General features: G+C 41.1%; 1 protein-coding gene across 8 annotated transcripts in view; it reads right to left on the reverse strand.

The window, feature by feature from the left end:
- MAGI2 (membrane associated guanylate kinase, WW and PDZ domain containing 2) overlaps positions 1-21,388 on the reverse strand; it is a 1,330,046-nt gene that overhangs the window by 120,699 nt on the left and 1,187,959 nt on the right. For all 8 annotated transcript variants that reach the window (XM_038562829.1, XM_038562825.1, XM_038562824.1 and 5 more), the window contains 2 exons: positions 2,240-2,425; positions 168-321 (listed from right to left, as the gene is read on the reverse strand). In XM_038562829.1, coding sequence (XP_038418757.1) covers positions 168-321; positions 2,240-2,425 — 340 coding nt within the window. The remainder of the gene's footprint in view (positions 1-167; positions 322-2,239; positions 2,426-21,388) is intronic.

Below are 21,388 nucleotides of genomic sequence, written 5' to 3' on the forward strand. Positions count from 1 at the left end.
TGTGACGCACCCACAATCTCAAAGTCACAGAAAGGCACACATGGCAATTTCTACTTCATGAAACTTTCTCTTCTGCCTGTGTCCTGTCCTGTCCTGTCCTGTCCCAAACTCTCCCTCTCCCCACTTCCCTCGCTTCTCAGAGTCACAAAAGCCAGGGGAAACTTTACCTATTTTCATGTCCTTGCAGCTGAAGTGGCTGAGGAGGAGCTGGCTGGGCAACAGGACTGTTGGGAGTGGCCGGGCTTGGCTGGGCCAGAGGACTCTGCTGGGCCATCGGGCTCTGCTTCTCTGAGCTGGGCGCCGAGGCTGGGCTGTTGAGCTCTGCAAAGGGGAGCCAAAGTGGCAAATGCAGTCAGGTTGGCATCTGATTAAGGGCAAGAGGTGGCCAGAGGTGGTAACTCTTTGCCTCCTCAGATGACTGAGGCTTTGGTTATTTCAGTTTCCATTAGACTTAAAGATGGGTTAAATGTGTCAATTATCCAACCTAGTTCCTGTACCATTCCCAGAATTAGTATTATTTTGTTAATTATAAGTGTTGCCAAACAAGGTTATAAACAGAGTCTCTTGTCATTTTGTAAGGAGAAGAGATCACAATTAAAAAGAAACCTGTTAAAACAATGAAAAAATAATACAAAGGAGTAAGCTCTAAGACATATTCTATTTTTCCAGTGTTGTCCACAGAGAAAACATTTGAGCCACTGCTTTTTGGTTGTAATGGCAAGTCCTACCAGTATTCCAAAGTTTGGATAAGGAATTAAATATAACAGAAATAAATGCTTTTCATCATCTTCTCTCAGTTCCTTGTTTGTCTTATTGTTTAATAACCACTCCGCCCCCCACCCCCCGCCCGTCCTCGATGGTTCTTCGGAAAGAGAAAAAAACATCCATCGCATAGAAGAATAAAGTTGTTCTTTGTTAAAATAGCTTCTCGGGTTTTCCTGTGATAGCAGCGCACTTTCAACTGAAATTATCTGTATATGATATGATAGAAACAGGACAGACATGGTTCAGCCTGGGGAAAATGGAAAAGCCAGTCAGATTTTTAGTGAGCAATCTTGCTTTGAGTTAATTTCCATTGAATATTTTCTACATAATGGTGTCTGCAAATAAGAGGTTAAAAGCACCACGGTCATGTTCTGTTCTGTTCTTTTTATTCGGTGATAAAAGGGAGGCAGTCTATTCCTTTACAAGCCACACTTCCCCTTTCTTCTTTGACAGCCCCAATTTTAAAATTTCTTCTTCACTTGCAGGATTTCTCAGCCTCAGCACTGTTGACATTTTAGGCCAGATAATTCTTTGCTGTGGGGACTGCCCTGTGCACTGCAGGGTGCCTAGCAGTGCCCTCGCCCTCTCCCCACTAGATATGGTGGCGTTCCCATCCCAATCATGACAATCAAAACTGTCTTTGAACCGTGGCAAACATTGCCCAGGGGGACGAAATCATCTCAGTTCAGAACCACTGATTTATACTGAAAGTCAAGTGACTGCTCGGTGTCTCTGTGTCAGATAGCCCCAAGATGGACTTGGGAGACCGAGTAAAACAGAGGGGAGCAAGGGGAGTGAACCCATCACTCTCCATGTGGGGTGCTGCGATCCACTCACCGGGGAGGCTCCAGGGGCTGTGTTCTCGAGCATCATTAATGAGTCAGCAGCTACAAACCAGTAATGAACCCACTGTGTCTGGAAACGGTGACTTTTATGGTGAGTGGGTACTTAGATCCTTGTGGCCCTCAAGGCATGGCTGTGAGCTGTGAGGCTCACCACTCTTCAAGCCTCAGGGGGGAGTCCTTATACAGAGAAATTCAAAAGACTAAGTGGGAATTTAAAATTCTTAGCAGACGCAACGTTTCCTAAATGAGCTCTCTTTATACCACAAAACTTCCTCAAGCTTTTCAAAATCAATCTGACTTTGAAGAATCCTCCAGAGCTTAACTGTTAACATGCATACGTTTTTTTCTTTTTCAGATTTGTAACTCTATCATCTCTGTTGAATGGGTTCTGGCTTACTAGAACCATAAAAGCAGTACTCCTGGGATCGCAGGGGATGATTGAATAACCCAGCGTCTTGGGATGCATACTATTTATCTATAATGTCACCCAGCTTGATCTCTGAATGAAACTGGTACTGAGTAAACAGGATATGGGGTTGCGAGGGAATGTGAATTTTTGCCAAAGTGGAAATAGGAATCAGCTTTGGACACTCTGGGCATATCGATGGCAGCCAGGCTCAGGCACTCACCCTCCTGAGGAATGATGCGGAGGGTGACACTAAGACCCGCGTCCTTGATGAGCTTCACGATGTCTGCATGAGGCATGTTGATGATGGACTGGCCGTTCACTGCTAAGATCCGGTCCCCCACTTTCAGTTTTGCACAACGGTCTGCAGGACTCCCATCGATGATGCGTCCGATTTTATGGGGCACAGCTAAAACAATCCCCAACAGAATCAGATATCAGGGGTGTTCCCAACACACGCTCTCTGAGTCCCAGCCCCACCGGAAACCATGCGATGTCAGAAATCGTCCTTCCATCAATCAATTTGCCTTTTGAAATCATAGCCACACCTATTAAATGTTCTCCTGTGCAGATCAGAATTTCTAGAATCAAGTCCTGTGCAGTGACGGACCAATTCCAAACACATGGACCAGGGGTTCTCATACTTTGGAGTATTGTAATCAGCCTAGGATTGAAAATACAGCTCTTTGGGCCCTACCTCTCCAGCCTTGTGCATCAGAATGTCCAGGAAGCGGGTGAGAATCATGAATTTTTAAGTAGCTCCTCAAGACATTCCAAAACACACAATTTTTTGAGAACTACAGGCATAAACTATTTTGAGCTCATACCGTAGAGACAATAATCCACAGTTTCAGAAAGATGCAATAAATGCCAAGAATTTCATGTCTACCCTTTCCTATTTTACTGAGAGAAGAAAACAGGGAAGAAATCTGTATTAACATGGACTGTCACAGCTGGTGAAGAAGCCTGTGCTCAACTAGGCTGCAGTTTCAAGGCTGATGCAACTTTCAACTCTTACCCCTTCTTTCCGGTTTGATTTATTAAGAGGTGCTGAGATCCTGCTAATATCTGATGCATAATATATTTCGTCAAATCTAAGATGCTATTACAACATACTTTTGTTTTAGGTTCCGAAAGAAGAAAGAAAGATGAAAGAGAGAGAGAGAGAGAAAGAAAGAAGGAAAAGAAAGAAAGAAAGAATGAATGAATGAACGAACTCAACTCTTCCGATTAAACAATGACACTCCAGGGACTGTGAGATACTATATAATTTTTTTTTGATATTAAAATATGAAAATGTGTTCCAGGTTGATCAAATAGGGTATATGTCTCTTTAAAACAATGAAGATTTGTTTTCTTTCTTATTTATTTATATATGTAGGGACAGCCGGGTACATGACGATAAAGATTTTTTAGCAGGCTGATGTGTGAGTGCCTACCAGGACACCTATTTCTGGAGTCAGGTATTGATGGCACACACGGTGTCCCTTTAACCAGCCCCACACCCCCCACCCCAGACCCCCGCCCTAAGGAGGTTGCAGTCTAGAAACCTGTTCCTTTTCCTTTCTCCCTTCTAGACAGGGAACCCCAGCCAGGAAATGGCCCGTCAATGGCTTGTTGTGGCTCTGTCCATGGAAGTCAGGTACTGATTTATCTGTGTAGAGAGGCAGAGACACTCCACCATTTGTTCTGCTTCAGGAATGTCTGTTCCTTGAACTCTCAATCTTCTGTGTGTGTTACAGCGAAAGGCATAACGTGAGCTAGTAACCCCGGTGAGGAAGGACAATCAGCGAGTTAATGAACCAGTACCTTGATCATATTTCCATTGTGAAAGGTTATAGCTGGCATGTGAAAATATTGGCTGAGCCCATGTTTCTGAGGTAAAACCCATCACGTTGGGAGCTCAAACACCTTTTTATGTACCTGTGGTACTGATGACTTTAATTAAGAACACCCTCCTTTAAAGCATACTAAAGGTCATCTTAGACTCTCGAGACAATGTACTTCTCTCAAGCAGAAATGTAGTAAGAACCCATTAACGAGAGTGAACATTCATTCTTGTTTTTGCCCCCTTTTGGTTCAGTACTGCCCTGAACTGTCAGCACATGGCACGGTCTCCCTGGTTTCCAACATGTCTATTGCTACCTATCATGCGATCTTTGGAAAGTTACCTGGCCTCTCAGAGCTTGTTTTTCAATAATAAAATTGGGATAATATCACTGACTTCACAGGATGGTTCTGAGAATCAAATGAGTTGTCATATGTAAAGTGACTAAGACAGCGCCTGGTGTCAGAATTGCTCTGTGAGTTTTAATTTTTCTTTCATTCTTTTTATTACTGTTATCTTTTTAATGTTTCTGACATCACTACTGATATGTGTGCATGTGCTTGTGTGTAGGTACCAGCTTGAATTCTTCCCATGTGGGGTAAACCCATAATACTGCTAAAACTAAAGAAACCCATTACTTAGGAAATACAGCATTATCTCCCAAGTATCAACACAGGGAAACAGCTTCATTTGGGGAAGAGAGATGTGTTTTGGGGGATTACAGAGATGCCAGATGAGGTCAAGCATCCTGTTTGTTTTTCTCTGGTTTTATTTTTTATTTTTATTATTTTAAAATTTATTTATTTATTTATTTATTTATTTATTTATTTATTTATTTATTTATGATAGACATAGAGAGAGAGAGAGAGGCAGAGAAACAGGAGGAGGGAGAAGCAGGCTCCATGCCAGGAGCCCAACGTGGGACTCGACCCCAGGACTCCAGGATCACGCCCTGGGCCAAAGGCAGATGCTAAACCACTGAGCCACCCAGGGATCCCCTTTCTCTGGTTTTATAAAAAAGATGTTGCTGCAGGTCTCTGTAGGAAAACACCAGCTTAGAAGTAAGAAATTATTTTTCAAAGGGAAATCAGTATAATACAGACATCCTCATTATCCGCATTGAGCCTCACACGCACACAAACACACACGACTATAATTACATTAAAATACATATGATTTAATCCTTAACAAATCACGTGACATACCTGAGAGCATTGCCACTGCGTGTTTAGAGTGGAAGAAACAGCAATTTGTCCAAGGTCACAAAGTCCCAACCAAGAGTTAGGATCCCAGTCTATCAGATTCCATAGGCTCTTAACCACTGCACCACACCATGTTTCTTGACTTTGTGGCCTCTTCTCTCCATGCAAGCACTTGCTTCAGGAGCACCTGGTGCTTTTATTTGGTGAGTGCAGCCTGCCTCTAAGCAGAGCATCACAAACACTACACCAAAGGTCCCCATCCAGGGGAGAGTGGGAGGCAGAAATTTTGCTTGAAGCTGGTTCTTGGTGGCAGCTGTCTTTGGACAGGCAGGGCATAAAGAGGGAGGGGGAGAAGAGGGGAGGAAGGCAGGTAAGAGGGAGGGAGGTAAGACGGAGAGGAAAATTGGACAGCTCCTCAGATCCCTTTTAGTTGGGACTTCGTATCTGGTGTCATTCCTTTATTTGAAGTCATTTTTTGGGGCATTAGAAATACATTTGGAATGAAATTTAAAAATACACCTTAAAACACATACAGCTGGTATTTGGACAATTTGCTGTTTTGAATTATTCATGCCTCTACTCCCGTCCATTACTGTGGATCATTTAGAATCTATTGGTTATAAACTCCCAAATGTTTCAAAACATAGACTTCACACACACACACACACACACACACACAATTATATGAGCAAATCCTTACAGTAACAGTGTGAAGTAGTTATACAAGTATAATCATCATGTTTATTTTATTGTTAAGAAAACAAAGAAGTGTCAAAGCCAGGATTCAAACCTATGCCTGTGGCTTCAAACCGTAGGATTACTCCCTCCTTTTTTTTTTTTTTTTTTTTTTTTGTAGATGCCAGGTTAGAAGCAATTTGAATTATGAGGACTGAGGGAATGTCTGGTAAGATTTAGCTTAGGGAAGCATGCTGCTTGAGTTTTCAAGATGACCGTCTCATTGTAAGCAGATTTATTTGCTTATGATGATAACTCCTGGTTTCAAGGCCATTTTCACTTTACTGTGACAGGTAGGATAAAAGCCAAACTAAAATAATAAAAACTAAAATGGAGTAATGAGAACTGAAATCAATTCTATGGTAGCCACTTAGAACGATCGAGTGGTTTACATAAAATTTGAGTGAGTACACAATTTAAAAAGCTATGACCATAATTGGAAGTATCTGACATAGTTTTGTTAAAATTGTTTTCTGCTGGCATTTATTTTAATAAAAACAGTGCTTGAAATTCTTGGCAGCTGAAGACAGCTGCACTTTCCTTTTACCAGCATTCTCCCTACACATGTAAGTACACCGAACGTTGATGTACAACAAATCATTGACAAGGGGTGTGTTCGGAGAGGATTCGCTCTGAAAACAAGATGCAGTTCCATTTGCTTAGTTATAAGGTCTACAGAACTTATGACCTAAGTGCTTTCTGTGCATTGCTAATGGAATTACAGAGCAGGGAAGAGGCCCTGACCTTGGTTTCTATTATTGGGATGAATGGTACTCGTTAATTCTCTGGAATTGATGACTAAGGTAACTGCCGGAGCACAGTCCATTTAGACAGCATGCCTCCCAGACATCATCTGTCAGGCAGCAACATAAATCAAGCTTTTGGACCAGTCTTCTTGACGCAGTGTGCTTAGGATACACAGATATTTGGGAAAAGTTGCAATATGTCATGCGGCTTTGAACATCCTGACATTTGGGAAGGAGACAGTGTATCACTACTTAGAAATTTCCCCTTTAACTGCAAATCACATAAATTATGAAAAAGAAACCTGTTTTTTTCCCCCTTGATTTCTTTGTGGCTAAAACACTATTGTACATTTGTATTTTATATTATAAAATTTAATATTTCCCTGTAGATGAACTGTGTTTTTGGCACTGCTCAACCACAGCACTCTTGTTTTAGCAGGGCTTTTCAGAGATGATCCAGTTGGACTGGATGCTAAGTTTGTTCTAAAGGCCTGGAATCATTGGGTCTTGGCCATACTACTATAGGGGGCAATGATCCTCCCTTTTTGCTGTTGGGTTGTCTTCTGGGACCTTTGTATAGTCTACCCAGGCTCCTTCAGCCACTGGTTAACCAATGAGCTCTTCTTGAGTTCTACCCCCTATCTTTTTTATTCCCCAATGTTTCTTTGTTGTTTCTTATGTATTATATTTCAGAAAAGGAAAACCTGTGACTCGTGTTTACATTTAATTATCTCCTTGTTAAATAGATCCACAAAGCGGAATTGTAGATGGAGGTGGAGAAAAGCACTAGATAGGGAAAGTGGATCCTGCATCAATCATGTCAAATTTTCCAGCAAGAAATTTCTGAAATGAGTGTGACAAAGGTGAATCTGTCAAGGGGAATCAATAGCACGAACTCTCATTAGCTCACAAGTCCATTAATTTGTGAAGGTTATACAACATGCCACTAGCTTAAAGAGGCGAGGAAAGTAAATTTGGATTTAAAATCTGTGACCTGGGGGCGCCTGGGTGGCTCAGTGGTTGAGCATCTGCCTTTGGTTCAGGGCGTGATCCCGGGGTCCTGGGATCAAGTCCCACATCAGGCTCCTCACAGGGACCCTGCTTTTCCCTCTGCCTGTGTCTCTGCCTCTCTCTCTGTGTCTCTCATCAATCAATCAATAAATCTTTTAAAAAAATAAAATCTGTGACCTGATATGAAAAGAAATGTGTATGTTCAATTGGAAGATTCCAGTTACTTTTCTTAAAATAATCCGTGACAGTGATTTACTGTCTAGTTTCTGAATTGTAGGTTGGGGCAGGGGGATCACTTACTCCCTTGACGATGCATTTCTGTAGTGCATCATCTTATTAACAGGCCTAGTGCTTGGTGCAGTGTGGAAGGCAACAACAAAACAACACATGGTATCTGGCCTTAAGAAACTTACAGTCTAGTTTGGAAGATTCATATAAAGATACTTACAACACAAATTAGCAACTCCATGGTAAAAGTAACAGATAACAAGATTAGAGAGGAGGTGTGAATTACTGAGCCATGTGTGGAGAGTGTAGAGAGTGATAAGGGAAAAGGAAGATCATTCTGGGGAAGAGGGTGTGTAGTGTCCCGGGCTAAATAGCAGCTCCCTTAGTGAAAAACTAATGGTGGCACACAGGGGCCTATCAAATCCATGGAGGAAGAAGTGAGGAAAGATGCTTTGAAGCATCCTACCTTCCCTACTCTTATTTCCCTCCCTAAGATTCCTGATATGATGCCTTTACACAGCTCCTCTAGATGGATCCTGAACGTATAGCAACAACAGAAGAGTCATCATCACAGAGTGTTGCTATCACTTTAACCAGTGGTGAAGAATCCTAGTCTCCTGCCTTCAGAAACCTGAGACGAGTATTAATTGCTTATTTTCCATGTCTTCCTCCTAGAAGTCCTGGCTAAGCATGTTCTATTGTGACAAATACATTGTCCCTTCCTGCAGTGTGGCAGGGTGTCCTTCGAAAGAGTTTTTCTTGGTCATCAGGGGGTGAAGATGTGGCAAAAACGTGTGTTTGACATTCTTTAAAAATTTGAAGTAAAATTAAGAAAGAGCTGACTTGCTTTCCTCTAAAAAGTCTGTGGATTTTGCTTTCCAAAAATGAAAACGTCTTCCCTGACATTCATAGCCAACTGAGTTGCAAGACCCAAAAATCGAGCAGCTGGTGTTTTAAGGACTGCATATTCCAAAAGTGCACTTTTTCCCTTCCCAGCACCATTAGTCATTCTCTTGTGGTTGAACAGTTTAGTTACCCTGTAATAAGCAGATGGTCAGATGGGAGAATAGGAAGAGAAGCCATCACTGGCAATTTGGAAGGCCAGCCAAACTCATGTTTCCAAGGGCAGAAAGCACCATCTAGAAAGTATTAACTATATGGATGGAAAGAAACACTTGCTAGATACATCTTACCCCGTATGCTTTTATTCTGAACCAATTAAAAAAAAACCTCATAGCTAAGTACTGAGTGACTTTAAACTAAAGACCTCTCATTGCATTAGGAATTGTAATTAGCTATAATGTGACTGTTTTATCCCAGAACATGAGGCTGGGTTAAAATGGTCTTTTTGTTTGCAAAGATTTGGTGGGCTCACAGATATGGGGCCAGTTTCAGGGTTGTATGATCTGTGCAGTCATCCAAGTCCATGCTCAAAAGAGCCTTGTATTTGGTTTAATGTCTACTGTCACCATTTTGACATTCTTAACATTCGAATAAGGACCCCACATTACTTTCATTTTGCACCGGGCCCTTAAAATTATATGGTTGATCCTATGTAGATACAACCATAATGTGTTTCTTCCTTATATTGCCCTGTCGTTTGTGTCTGCAGTGGAAGATATAAATGAAAATATATTATAGCTACCAAGGAAAATGATCACAAACCTAGGGAAGGAGCAAAAATAATCGCTTTCTCTTGTGGCTGCATTTCCCTATCCCCATGCACATCACTAGAAGAGGGAGTCCAGATCATCTTTTTTAAAGTATCCTAAAGATCCTTAATTTTTCACATATTGATTTGAGAATCTTAAATATTACCTTAATTCTTTTTTTTTTTTTTTTTTTAATGATAGTCACAGAGAGAGAGAGAGAGGCAGAGATACAGGCAGAGGAAGAAGCAGGCTCCATGCACCGGAAGCCCGATGTGGGATTCGATCCCGGGTCTCCAGGATCGCGCCCTGGGCCAAAGGCAGGCGCCAAACCGCTGCGCCACCCAGGGATCCCTATTACCTTAATTCTGTTGTGGACATTATCTTTATGTAATTGATGTAACTCATTATTGAATTATCTACAAATGTTCTTCTTTATATGTCTTTAAATAGACTTTAATATATTTTATATATTATTGTACATTTTCATATGTATTTATATATAAAGATATATTATGAAATTATATATTACATATTTATATATTAATATATAATTTAATATGTACCACCATATTTCATGGAATTTATGTGTTTTTGATGTATTTCCCTCATAATCTGACAAAATGTCTAGACACTAGAATGGCAGGAGCCAAAGAAATATCAGAACAGTCATGATCCTCAGGTCTGTCATTGGCCAGGAGGGTAAGTGTGTGGGGGAAAGAGAAGCTGAATAGATAGAATGGAAAGTTCCCTCCTCCAGATCCTTACGCCTTTATCTTCTGTGAGCTACTTCTCATTTCATGGTATATCCTAAGAACTCATCTTTTACTTCACTAATTTCTAGGTAGCTGGGACATTCTTTTTTATTTATTTTGGTCTAGAAAATTTGATACCCTAAGTCAAATATCAACCCTATTCAGCCTTCTTTTTTTTTACCAGCCTCTCCCCATCCTAACCGCTCCCCCCCCCCCAAAACCCTGATAAAGAAACACTCAGTAAAATCAGCAACCTAGATTTCTCCAGTCAAGGAGTAGTCAGGGAATTTGTTATGTTGCTCAATTTGAGTAATTTTAGTGAGTAAAATTGTATAGCTTTTAGCAATTTTTGCTTACAAATAACCAAATGGCAACCTGATTCAGTAATAACAGAAAAAAAGTTTAGAGAGTTACTAATATTAAAATACGATGAAGGGTTTCTTCCCTGCAAAGCAGAAAAACAAGTTGTTTTACTCTAGTCACAGGGTTGAGAGGTGGTATTATTACTCCCATCCCAAACAAGCAAATCTACCTTTCAGAGGGTTAGTTGCTCACTTTATGAAAAACTGAGTTCCTGAATAAGAGGTTCCTTTTTTATTTATAATTTAATTGTAGAAGGTTTATCAAATCAGTACTAGAAAATATATACTTTTCTAGAAATATAAAAATGTCAAAACTCATGTCATGATGTAAAAAGGCCAAAGTAAACAGAATAATTTTCTTCCAGTGGTTGGAAATCTCTTGTAATTAAAACGATTTAAGTAATTCGTGCACAAATTAAAAGACAACTAAAATGCTTATAGTGAAAAAACTTAGTCTCTTGCCCGAATCCTCTGACATCCTCTCCAGTTCTGTGACCCAAAAGCAAACATTTAAATCTTTCAGGCGTTTCTGCACATTTCTAAATTATATTCTCATACAGCTATTTCTTAATTTGTCAACTGGAGTCAAATCTATTGGCTTCCTATTGTGATGGAGGATTTGGCACTCTCACCCTGCAACCCTCCTCTTCTTATCCCAGTATAAGAATATACTACTTACCACTAGTTTTGGTGAAACCAGTTATCATTGCTTGTAGTCTTACCAAGTAACTATTGCTCGCTGTAGTGTTTTGTGATCCCATTTCTTCTCTTATACAGTCTTCCTCTCTCCCTACCCTGAGTCATGTTTCTGATGGTCATTCCCCCACCCCAATTCTACAATATGCTGTTTCCTAATTGCTTCCCCCAAAGCTGCTCAAGTCAACAGTTCAGCTGAGCTCCGGCGGGAGGGGATGAGCTCCCTCCCATAGGTAGGCAGGTTCTCTCAGGTTGTGCTGCTCAGTGATGTTCGGGGGATTCCTGTTGTACTCCAGTGTGGGATGCATGGTTCTGTAACCCTGGGACATCTTTTTTGATTCATTCTCTCATTTTGCTAGAGCACATCTTACAGTATCTTCCTAAGAAAACACGCGTGGGAGAAAATAATTTGTCAGTATTTAATGTTTGAAAACGTCTTCGATTTTAGCTTCTCTTTTAATTCAATCCTGACTAAAATTCTAGATTATATGAAGTTCCAGATTGAAAAAATCCTTTTCTCTCAGATTTACAGGCATCAATCACTCCACTGTTTTCTCGTATCCAGTGTTGCTACCGAGAAGTCTGAATCCATTAGGATTTGTTTCCTGTATGTGATCTATTTATTTCCCCTTTTCCTTTTGGAGACATTTAAGATTGTCCCTATACTTTTTGGGTTCTAAAGTTTCACAATGATGCATTGTGCTGTGGTTCTCTTCAGTCCGGAGACTCATTTCTTTTAGTTTTGGGAACTTTAATTATAGTATTTCTTTGATCACTTCCATTCTATTTCTTTGGTCTCTCTTTCAGAAACTCTTACTGGCTAGATATTGGTTTCCTGGGTTATCTGTCAATGATTACTTCTCTCATACTTTCTATTTCTTTTTTTCCTACTCCTGTGTGATTTCCTTTACTCTTCCTTTCAGTCCTTTTACTGAATTTTTAATTTCAGCTCTGTTATTTTCAATTTCTAAGAATTCTTTCTTTAATCATACTATTCTTTTTTATAATATTCCACTTGTACCATAAAACAAAAAATCACAAGAGTGTAATATCTTCTCATATCTATGTGTATAAGTGAGATGGTTTTGAAGCTTTCTTTTGTGCCCATGATTATCTCCATTTCTTCTAGTATTCCTTCACTATTCTTTCTTCACTTGGCTGTTTTTCTATTTTAAAAATGAGCATTTCACATCTGATGGTCATGGGTGTTGTGTTCCATTCTGTCCTGAGCTGCTGAATTTCTAAAGAAATGAGAAGGTCTGTGTGATCCATTTCTCTCTGTGGTTTCCTGTCCTGCAAAATGAGTTGCCACTTTTTGGTCTTCCCCACTCATGCTCATTGATTTCTTCTTGGTTACTCTCATTTAACTGGTGTTCAAGCAGTGGGAGGACATAAGCATGTTTATCATCTTATTACCACTAATCAGAAACTGGGAATATCTTCTATAAATTTAAGTCGGTGTCAGTATTTCTATAGACCAGTTAGAGATTTGGAATGTATTTGGAAAATAATAAATGTCAATAATTTGTGTACCCCAACTTTAAAAGTCTTATTGGCTCCAGTAGCCCTGACAGATAAAAAATATTTATATATCAAAACCCAACTGTTTCTTTTCAAGAGTTCAGAAAATGTCATAAAATTACATTTCATCAACTCCAGGTATTGGGTAAAAAATGTTCAATAAAACCACACTTTTTTTCCTCTGTATCTTTTGACTGCCTTTTGAGACTTCACACCCATCAATGTACGTGGCTTTCAGCGATTTCTCAGCAGGCCCAGTAGAAATGGTTGATAGTTACAAGCAGGTGTTGCTGACAAGTCATGTTTCTCATTTTTACAGATGCAGTCTATTCTATCTCTGCCATCTCCTTTTTCCTTTTATAGCTTCTGAAATTGTGTTTTGTAAAAAGTCACTTGGCTATCTTCACACAGTTTCCCTGTTACAATAGGTAAATGTCAAAAGCAATCAGGTGCAGTATCAGCTTTTCATTGTATTCCCCTAAGCCCTCTGGTAGATAATAACTTCTTGCAATATTTTCTTAATGTAAACGGAAACAGATACTAACCCAGGCAAATGATCCCTCCTGAGCCAGCTGTCCTTTTCAATATGTTATCCAGAAGATTACATGAATATTTATTGGGTCTTCAGTTTCCCACAGAAGCCAAAGTAACACTAACAGAGTATATCGCGTTGTAACTTGAAATACTGCAATTTTGCATGACTGGATAAAACTAAATATGAAAAGGCCCTTAAGTAAAGTGTTCAGGAGTTAGGAGATCTTGATCATATATAAACTTTGAAAAGAACTTCAGTGTGACCTGTGAGTGGCCAAATAAATCATGCCAGAGTTTCCTTATTAGAAAGGGAGGCTATCATTCACAGTTTTTCTTTCATATCCTTCTTTCTTCTAGCCCAAACCACATATTTTATCATTTAGATTTCTGCTTACATGCATTTTCTATCACCCTGTACATTTTAAAGCTTAGTGACTATGTATTTTCAGTTTTACTAAGCAGACATATGTCTCCATAATTAATTTCACCTGAGATCATAAGCATAAAATGAGTTTTATTACTCTAACATGAGAAATGAGTGAGAAATGAAAAATGGAAGGTCAAAGAGCCTGAAAATGTATTTTGTTGTCCACAGTGAAATATCAATGACACCTTAGAGGGAAGAGACTGAGGGTGACAAAGCACTTCACCAAAAGAGATAGAAGGAAGGCACAAGAATACATGAGAAGCCCAGTGACATCATTAGTCCTTAAGCGAAGAGATGCAAATCAAAATGAGACATCACTACACACCTACTGGAATGGCTTAAATTCAAACAACAATAACAACAAGAAAGCCTGAAAATAAGTACTCACACGGGATGTAGACCATCTGGAACCCTCATACAGGGGAATACAGAATGGAACACCACTTGGGAAATCACTTGAATCAGGAACCCTAATCTGACATACTTACTCAAGTGAAATGAAAACTATTTTCACACTAAAACCTAAATGAAAAGTATCACAGCTGTTTTATTCATAATCACCCAAACAGTAAACAATCTGAATAGCCCTCAACTAGGGAATGGAGAGACAACCTCTGGTACATGCACACAATGGAAGACTTTTCAGCAATTACAAAGGAACCAGTGTGACCCATGGAGAAAATGGATGAATATAATGTGCATCATGCTAAATGGAAGAGGTGACACTCCAAAGGCTACACACTGCGTGATTCCATTTTTTTATGGGAATAGGCAAAACTAGAACAGAACACAAATCTGTGGTTGCCAGGGCCAAGAGGGGCTAGAGGGACTGACTTCACGGTGGTAGTGGTATATGACTAAACACATTTGTCAAAACTTTAGGATTATAGCCTAAAAGGGATATAATTTACTATATGATTAAACCTTAAAAGTGGGAGAAAGAGTAAAAAAAAGCAGGGAGAGATAAAGAAGGAGATTTGGGATGAAAATGAAAAGAAGGAAATAAAAAAGAACTGTGTCAAATAAGTAGGAGACAGGAGGTAGGGAGGGGAGTGGGGTGCCTAGGAAGCCCCCAGAGAAGAAATACTGCCTCGTCTGTGTTTCACAGATGGATCAGACTTCTCTAGGTGGGCAAGGGTGGGGAGGGCACCACAGTCATGGGCGATGTGACTTGGCAAAGGCACAGATCTGTGCATCAGCAGGGTCTGTACTGTGGGTGTAGGAGTGCAACGAGCACAAACAGGGAGACCTGATGAAGGTAGGAAGGGACAGACAGTGAAAGGCCTTATTGGTCGTGCCAGGGGCTTGGGACTTATTTTACAGGCACATGAGAAGCCACTAGTGGATCAGGAAAGGTAAGTGGTATCAGACAGGTTGCCATGGTAACGGTGTGAAGGGTGGTTAGGAGGGTGGTGAGAAGGCTGGGGGCAGGGAGGGTACCCAGCGCAGCATAGAACATTGGCATCATTGGAGAAAGTTCTACTGCACAATGCTAATCTACAACCTCTACTGAGGCATTAGCAATGGCAGTCAAGAGGGCCCGATGCATCTAATTTTTATATTTAGAAAGCATTTTTGGGTTACAGCTTGCCTCAGATTCACAAGAGTGGATATGTGATGTGTAGTTGTGTAAGACAACCTTAGGTACCTGGAAGTCTGCTTTAAATCTTTGATCTCATACTCTGATTGGAGTTGAGGGCTACACTTATCAGTCTACTGTTAGCCACTGAGTACCAGGGAACGTCAGTATCCGCGGCTAAAGTGATCCTATAGGTATTTGTGTTCTCCCCAAATATATATGCTGAACCCTAATCCCCAAAGAGATGATATTTGGAGGTGGGGGTCTTGGGAGGTGATTAGGTCATGAAGGTAGAGTCCTCATGAACAGTGTTTGCGTCCTTATAAAGAGATCCCAGAGACCTCCCTGCCCCCAGAGCCTGCCATGTGAGGTCACTGGGAAATGTTTGTTTATGAACCAGGAAGCTGGTCTTCATAGACACTAGATTTGCCAGCACTTGGATATTGAAATTCCCGCCTCCAGAACTATGAGAAATAAACTTCTGTTGTTTATAAGCCACCGGCGTATGGTATTGTTATAAAAGCCTGAATGAGCTAAGATGCTTGGCAACCAGGTTTTATTGTATTTTAATTTCATCGAGTACCTAGAGGAATATGAGCTGTTTTTCACCTTGCTGTTCATCTAGCAAGTCTCTAACACATTTGGATGAAGATTTCTAAGTTGGAATATCCTTCTACCTCATGTTTTCTCAATTGCTCCATGTCAGAGAACATAAGGGCCCATCTTTTAAATGATGTGCTCTTCCTTGCTTCCTGAAAGACCCTCCTCTCGTGACAAATCCATAAATATACATCTTTATGATGAACAGCCTCTGAACAGACGGTTTTGGTTTCACCCCTGAAAGCAGATGGGTTCATCGGTTGCCCAACATCTGGGCATGTTTGTGAAGCAAACCCTACAGAAATAAGATCTGGAAGAGATCAGGCTTGCAAATGAAAATGCCAATAGCAGGTCCTACTGTTTGGGGTAATTTTCCTTAGCACTGTGCACCTTAGGAATGCCTGGTGATCGTCACCCAGAAGAGACTGATGAATCTCTAGAAGTATTTCTAAGCAAATACTGGCAATAGTTCAGTTGGGAACAAATCCAGCTTACTGAACAAAATTATTGGTGGTCAAAATGCATGAATAAAGAGAGTTTTTACCAGGATTTGGTGTGACAGAAAGTAGTTTGGGTACACGTACTCCCTAAGTCCTTGGTGACGGCTGGAGTTCAAAAAGAAATGCTATTCATCCCAGTCTGTGGGGGAAATCTATCCCTTTACAACACTCCTTCAACATAGCTGAAAAATGGTGATAAATGACGATACTGTGTTCACTTAACAACACGCTTTTAAAACGATTGCATATGTGGAACCAGCTTTTCTTAAGTGGTTGATTGTTGGCAAAAAAGAAGAAAAATAGAAATACAGAGAATTTAATTCAATGGGACCTTGAATAAGTTATAAAGAGAATGTGCTTCTGCAAAAGTGACCTGCAGGCTTGAAATTCATTTGAACCCCATGGGGAGTGATGGACATTTTGCACTGGTGGAGGGTGATCTTGTACATGAAGTCTGGGTTCTTTTTGTAGTTACAATCTCTCTTTCCTAGTTAGTGAATAACGAGGAGCATCATGATATAAGCCCAGAAGAAATAGCTCCTGATCACTCATTTGCCAGCCTTTAGGACAACCAAGTAGCTGAAGGTAAGGAGATATCCACACATTCACCTTCTGCTGCTGCCTGGAGAGTCTTTGGACACAATAATAAAAACTCTTGAAAAATGATTCCCTAGTGGGGAAAACTTGATGATTTATGAGCTCCATTCAAACGATAAGAAAAATGGTCTAGAATTTTAAAAAATGCATTGTGAGCCCTCACAGAATTTTTGATAAGTTACATTGCTCCTCTCTTTGAAAATAAATAAGAATGATGGTATTTCTCTGTGGACCTACTCTCACAATTAAATAATCTTTAAATTTGTTAGTGCTAAGAGAGTGAAATCTTTGAAATCGTCTTTCCATTTCAGTTAACAGAGGCTTCAATGTTGAGATACCAGAGTACTCAGAATTTGATGTGAAATCTTTTTGTATTTGCTGGTCGGCTTCCTTGGAGGACCTCGGCAGCCAGGTTTTAACTTGGGATCAAAACTAGCCATGCTCAGGATTGAGAAAACGGAATTTAATCAATAGGTCCCATTCATCCCGGTTTTAGCTGGGTACGATCCTATAAAGAAGTCATGTGATTGAGAAGTTGTTCAGTTGGAACTGAAATGGGTTGCTTTGTTAATGAGGACTGTGAAGTGAATAACTAATTTGAAGGGGTACTTTTTTCCAAGGAGCTTGGGATGCCATCCAAACCTTCCTGTTTAGGACAATATAATTATCACTGAGGTGGTGTTCACACAGATGGATGGCGATTCCAGGAACAGCCAGTGCCAGGATGAGGTAAATCAGAAAGCATACTGAGGCCACAGCCTGGTCTTTCAGATGACAAGGGCTTTGCAACCCAGGTGCTTGAGACTAGAGGGGCTACCCTGAGACACAGAGATGGCTCCCCTGAGCCGGATTTCTCAGAGGGCTCTCGCATCTAAGACTTCACCAGGCCCTGATCTGGCTTTGAATCCTTCACTCAGGCTGAGAACCACTGATGGGAAATCTGTATTCTGGAACATTCTAGTTCCACTTTATCATAATGTAATTTCTCATGTTGGGCAAGGACCACTTGCACACAGTTCCTCCCCCTAAGTGATCCTCTGCTGTTTTGCCCATTCTCAGAGATGTCCTGCTGCCTTGGAGGGACTGGACAGCTAGGTTTAGGCGCAGGGAAAGTTAGAGCAGAGCACATTCACATTTTTATTACCATGAGGACAGTGCTGGATCATTACAGGAGGACCCAATCCAATCTCTCCAAAATAAATTATGGGACAAATCCTTGAACCTTAGGCTACCAGGAACTGTGAGAGATTCAAAGAAATGCCATTATCTCTTGCCCTTAAGGAACTTATCATTTGTTTAGGGGAAGCAAACCATGAACACAGGAAAAGTAAAATGATAATAATAGAGAATAATCACAGATATAAGAATAGAAGGAAAGTCAAGAATCACTCAACAGTTAACGAGCTTACAGACAAGAATTCCATGTGAGAATAAGAGAAAATACTTCAGGGAGAAAGGTGAGGGGTCAGGAACCGTCTTGGTAAGAGATTCAGAGCTTTTTGAGCTGCTTGTGAGCGATGTTTGCTATTGGGGCAATTGTCTACCTCAGAGGGTTACTGTGAAATTTAAACACAATGTAAGATTCTTAGCCTGGCATCTGGGGGAGATCTCGATAAAATTTATAACTGAAGAAGGGGAGGCATTCCAAGTGGCAGCGGGTAAAATGTGGGCACCGGGACAGGAAAGCAGAAGTTGTCTTTCAGGGGTAAGTAACTAACTTGGCTTTGATGGACTAGAATTGCAAGGAGCTGTTGGTAAAAAGTGGCTGCGTCCACTAACCTAGGGTCTTGGATGTAAGAGCAGTGTGCTTGAACTTTACCCTGTAGATATTTCTAAGATTTTATTTATTTATTTGAGAGAGAGAGAGAGAGGGAACATGCATAAGCAGAGGGAGAGGGAGAGGGAGAGGGAGAAGCAGACTCCCCGCTCAGCGGGGCTCCATCCCAGGACCCTGAGATCATGACCTGAGCTGAAGTCAGATGCTTCACTCACTGAACCACCCAGGCGCCCCTACTCTGTAGACATTTCCATCGTGAGTGTTATGATCAAGGACTTGTTACAGGGAGACTGGACTGTCCACAGCAAGTGGCATATTTGTTGATGTACTTCACATTATTAGCACCTGCACCCCACTCGTACCCTAGCCCCTGGCTACCTCCTGCAAGCATAAGTAAATCACACTAATAAATGTGATAAGATGGATTTGACGTAAAGCACATGTACATTAGTGCAGACTATGAGCACAAACTTTTCTTTTTTTGTATATGTAGATTTTCTACAAGATTATGAAGACATTTGCTTACAGCCCATGAGTTATATTTAGAAGCCCAATCCTTGGAGGAAAACTGGCATTTTATATGATGTCCCACACCTGCCCTGTATTTCTTCTGTTACAGAAGCACTCACATGAACGGGGTGGGTGAAACCATCATGCCTCTTGAGTGAGCTGCTCTCAGCATAAAGCTCAGAGTGAAAGCACCATGTCATTGAAAGAATCCAAAGCAGGGATTCATTTGAGGATTAAGGGAACACAGTGTTATATGTTAAGACGCTGATTAAGAACTCTGAAAGGAAACTTGCTTCTTCAAACCGATGAGAAAAAGAGGAATGAGACTCATTTTGTAATTCCCATGTTCAACTGCATGGGTGGGATTTAAGAAACTTTCCAGCAGTGACATTTGTGCCTGGAGCATTGATTGGTCAAAGTTTACAATGATTTAGAGAAGGTCGAGATCCCAGTGTCGACACCAGTTGCACCAATTTCCTGGGCTTTTGAGGTGATCAATGAACAAACCTCAGCTTGGAGGTCTGAAGAAAGTCCACTGCTACAACCTAAACCAATAAGATGTAAGATGAGGCGCTTACCGGTTACTGATATTTAGAGCCTTCATTTAGGGCAGGGCTTTGTGACCATAAGGCGATAGAAGGGGTGATCCAGGTCACAGGTGTGCCAGGACAGCGAATGCCTCTTGAGGATGGTGGAGTGAGGTGTGGGGTGGCACCCGCTGGGGCGGGGGTCCTTAGGCCTCCGGCACCTTCATTCCTTTTATCTTAGTGTATTTTAGATAAACGTTATCATTTTACAACCGTGCGGAGTGAAAAGGGGTGGGAAACACTGTCTTAAATTGCCTTCAAGGGGGAGCTGGTGTCATGTATTTAACTGCTTGTTTCAGATCATTTCTTGACAGAGGAGCCACCTTGAAAACATTGCCAAAAATTACACACAAGTTTAAAATGACAGCTTGAGCCAATGACAAAGATGATCCAGGCCTCAGATTTATTCTAGGCTTTGCAGACACAGACGAAATGTACCTCATACTTCATTTCCATGCTCACTCATGGCATCATATAATTTAGAGCTGGAGGTGGCTGGGAAGACCACCTGTCCTCGTATTTTAGGTGAAGAAGCACACAGGATGACCTTTGACTTGTTCGAGGGACACAGCTGGTGGTGGATAAACTGAAGTCAAGCCCTAGCTGGTTGCCCAAAGCACTTTTCATGAGTTAATCTCCTTGTATCGGGGCACCACTACAGAAACCACGGCTTTTGGTTTTGATTCGAACCTTCCCTAAGTTCAAATGACTATTCAGTGGCTGCATGGTCTGGGGGAAGAGTTTTTTAGGGAAAAATCCTAAACTGCATCACTGCTTGTTCACTTTGGTTTCACTCTTTTTAGGAACCTATGCTTTAAAATGTCATCTAAAGACCTGCTAGCTAAGCTTTTGCATTTCTAGAATAGCTTTTAAACTCCAGAGCCCATGAATATTATCAAAGACTTTGAGCAAAGTTATCAGGGCATTTTACCAAAGACAACTAACTCATTCTAGAATGTCAGATTGCAGTGGGCCTGAGGGACAGTTAACAATGACCAAGTCTGGACTCCAAGCTGTGTCACAGAAAGCACACACATGGAAACAAAGTCTTAGCACCAACCCAGAGCTGAAGGATTGTTCATGAGCAGCAGTGTGCTGACAGGTGATGCGCTTGCATCTTTTTATTTGTTTTTTTTCTCTTCTGTAAGGTAAGAGTGGCTTGAAGGTGTGCAGAGCCTTCTGATACACAAAGTTAAGGTCAATGGCCAGGGGGATGTGTGGGGACGGGCTCCTGGCTCACCCCTTTTCTATTATGGGGACTCTGGCCTGCTGAGGGGGGCTTCCCTGAGGGCCCCAGGCCTCACTAGTCACTTAGTCTGCAACAGAGCCTGCCTATCACCTAGCGCTTTGGGACAGGTCAGAGCACCCCCACGCTCCCATAATTATCATGAAAGCCTCCCCCCATTATCAGTCTCCATCTGCTAACCTTGCTTCCTTTGTCATGCACCCCAATATTTGGTGCCCGCTTCACACTGACCTTCCCCCAGAACGGCTCAGCCCCTGATGCTGTAGCTCCTGAGGCCCCACC

This window comes from Canis lupus, chromosome 18 (genome assembly GCF_011100685.1).
Source record: "Canis lupus familiaris isolate Mischka breed German Shepherd chromosome 18, alternate assembly UU_Cfam_GSD_1.0, whole genome shotgun sequence".
NCBI lineage: Eukaryota > Metazoa > Chordata > Mammalia > Carnivora > Canidae > Canis > Canis lupus.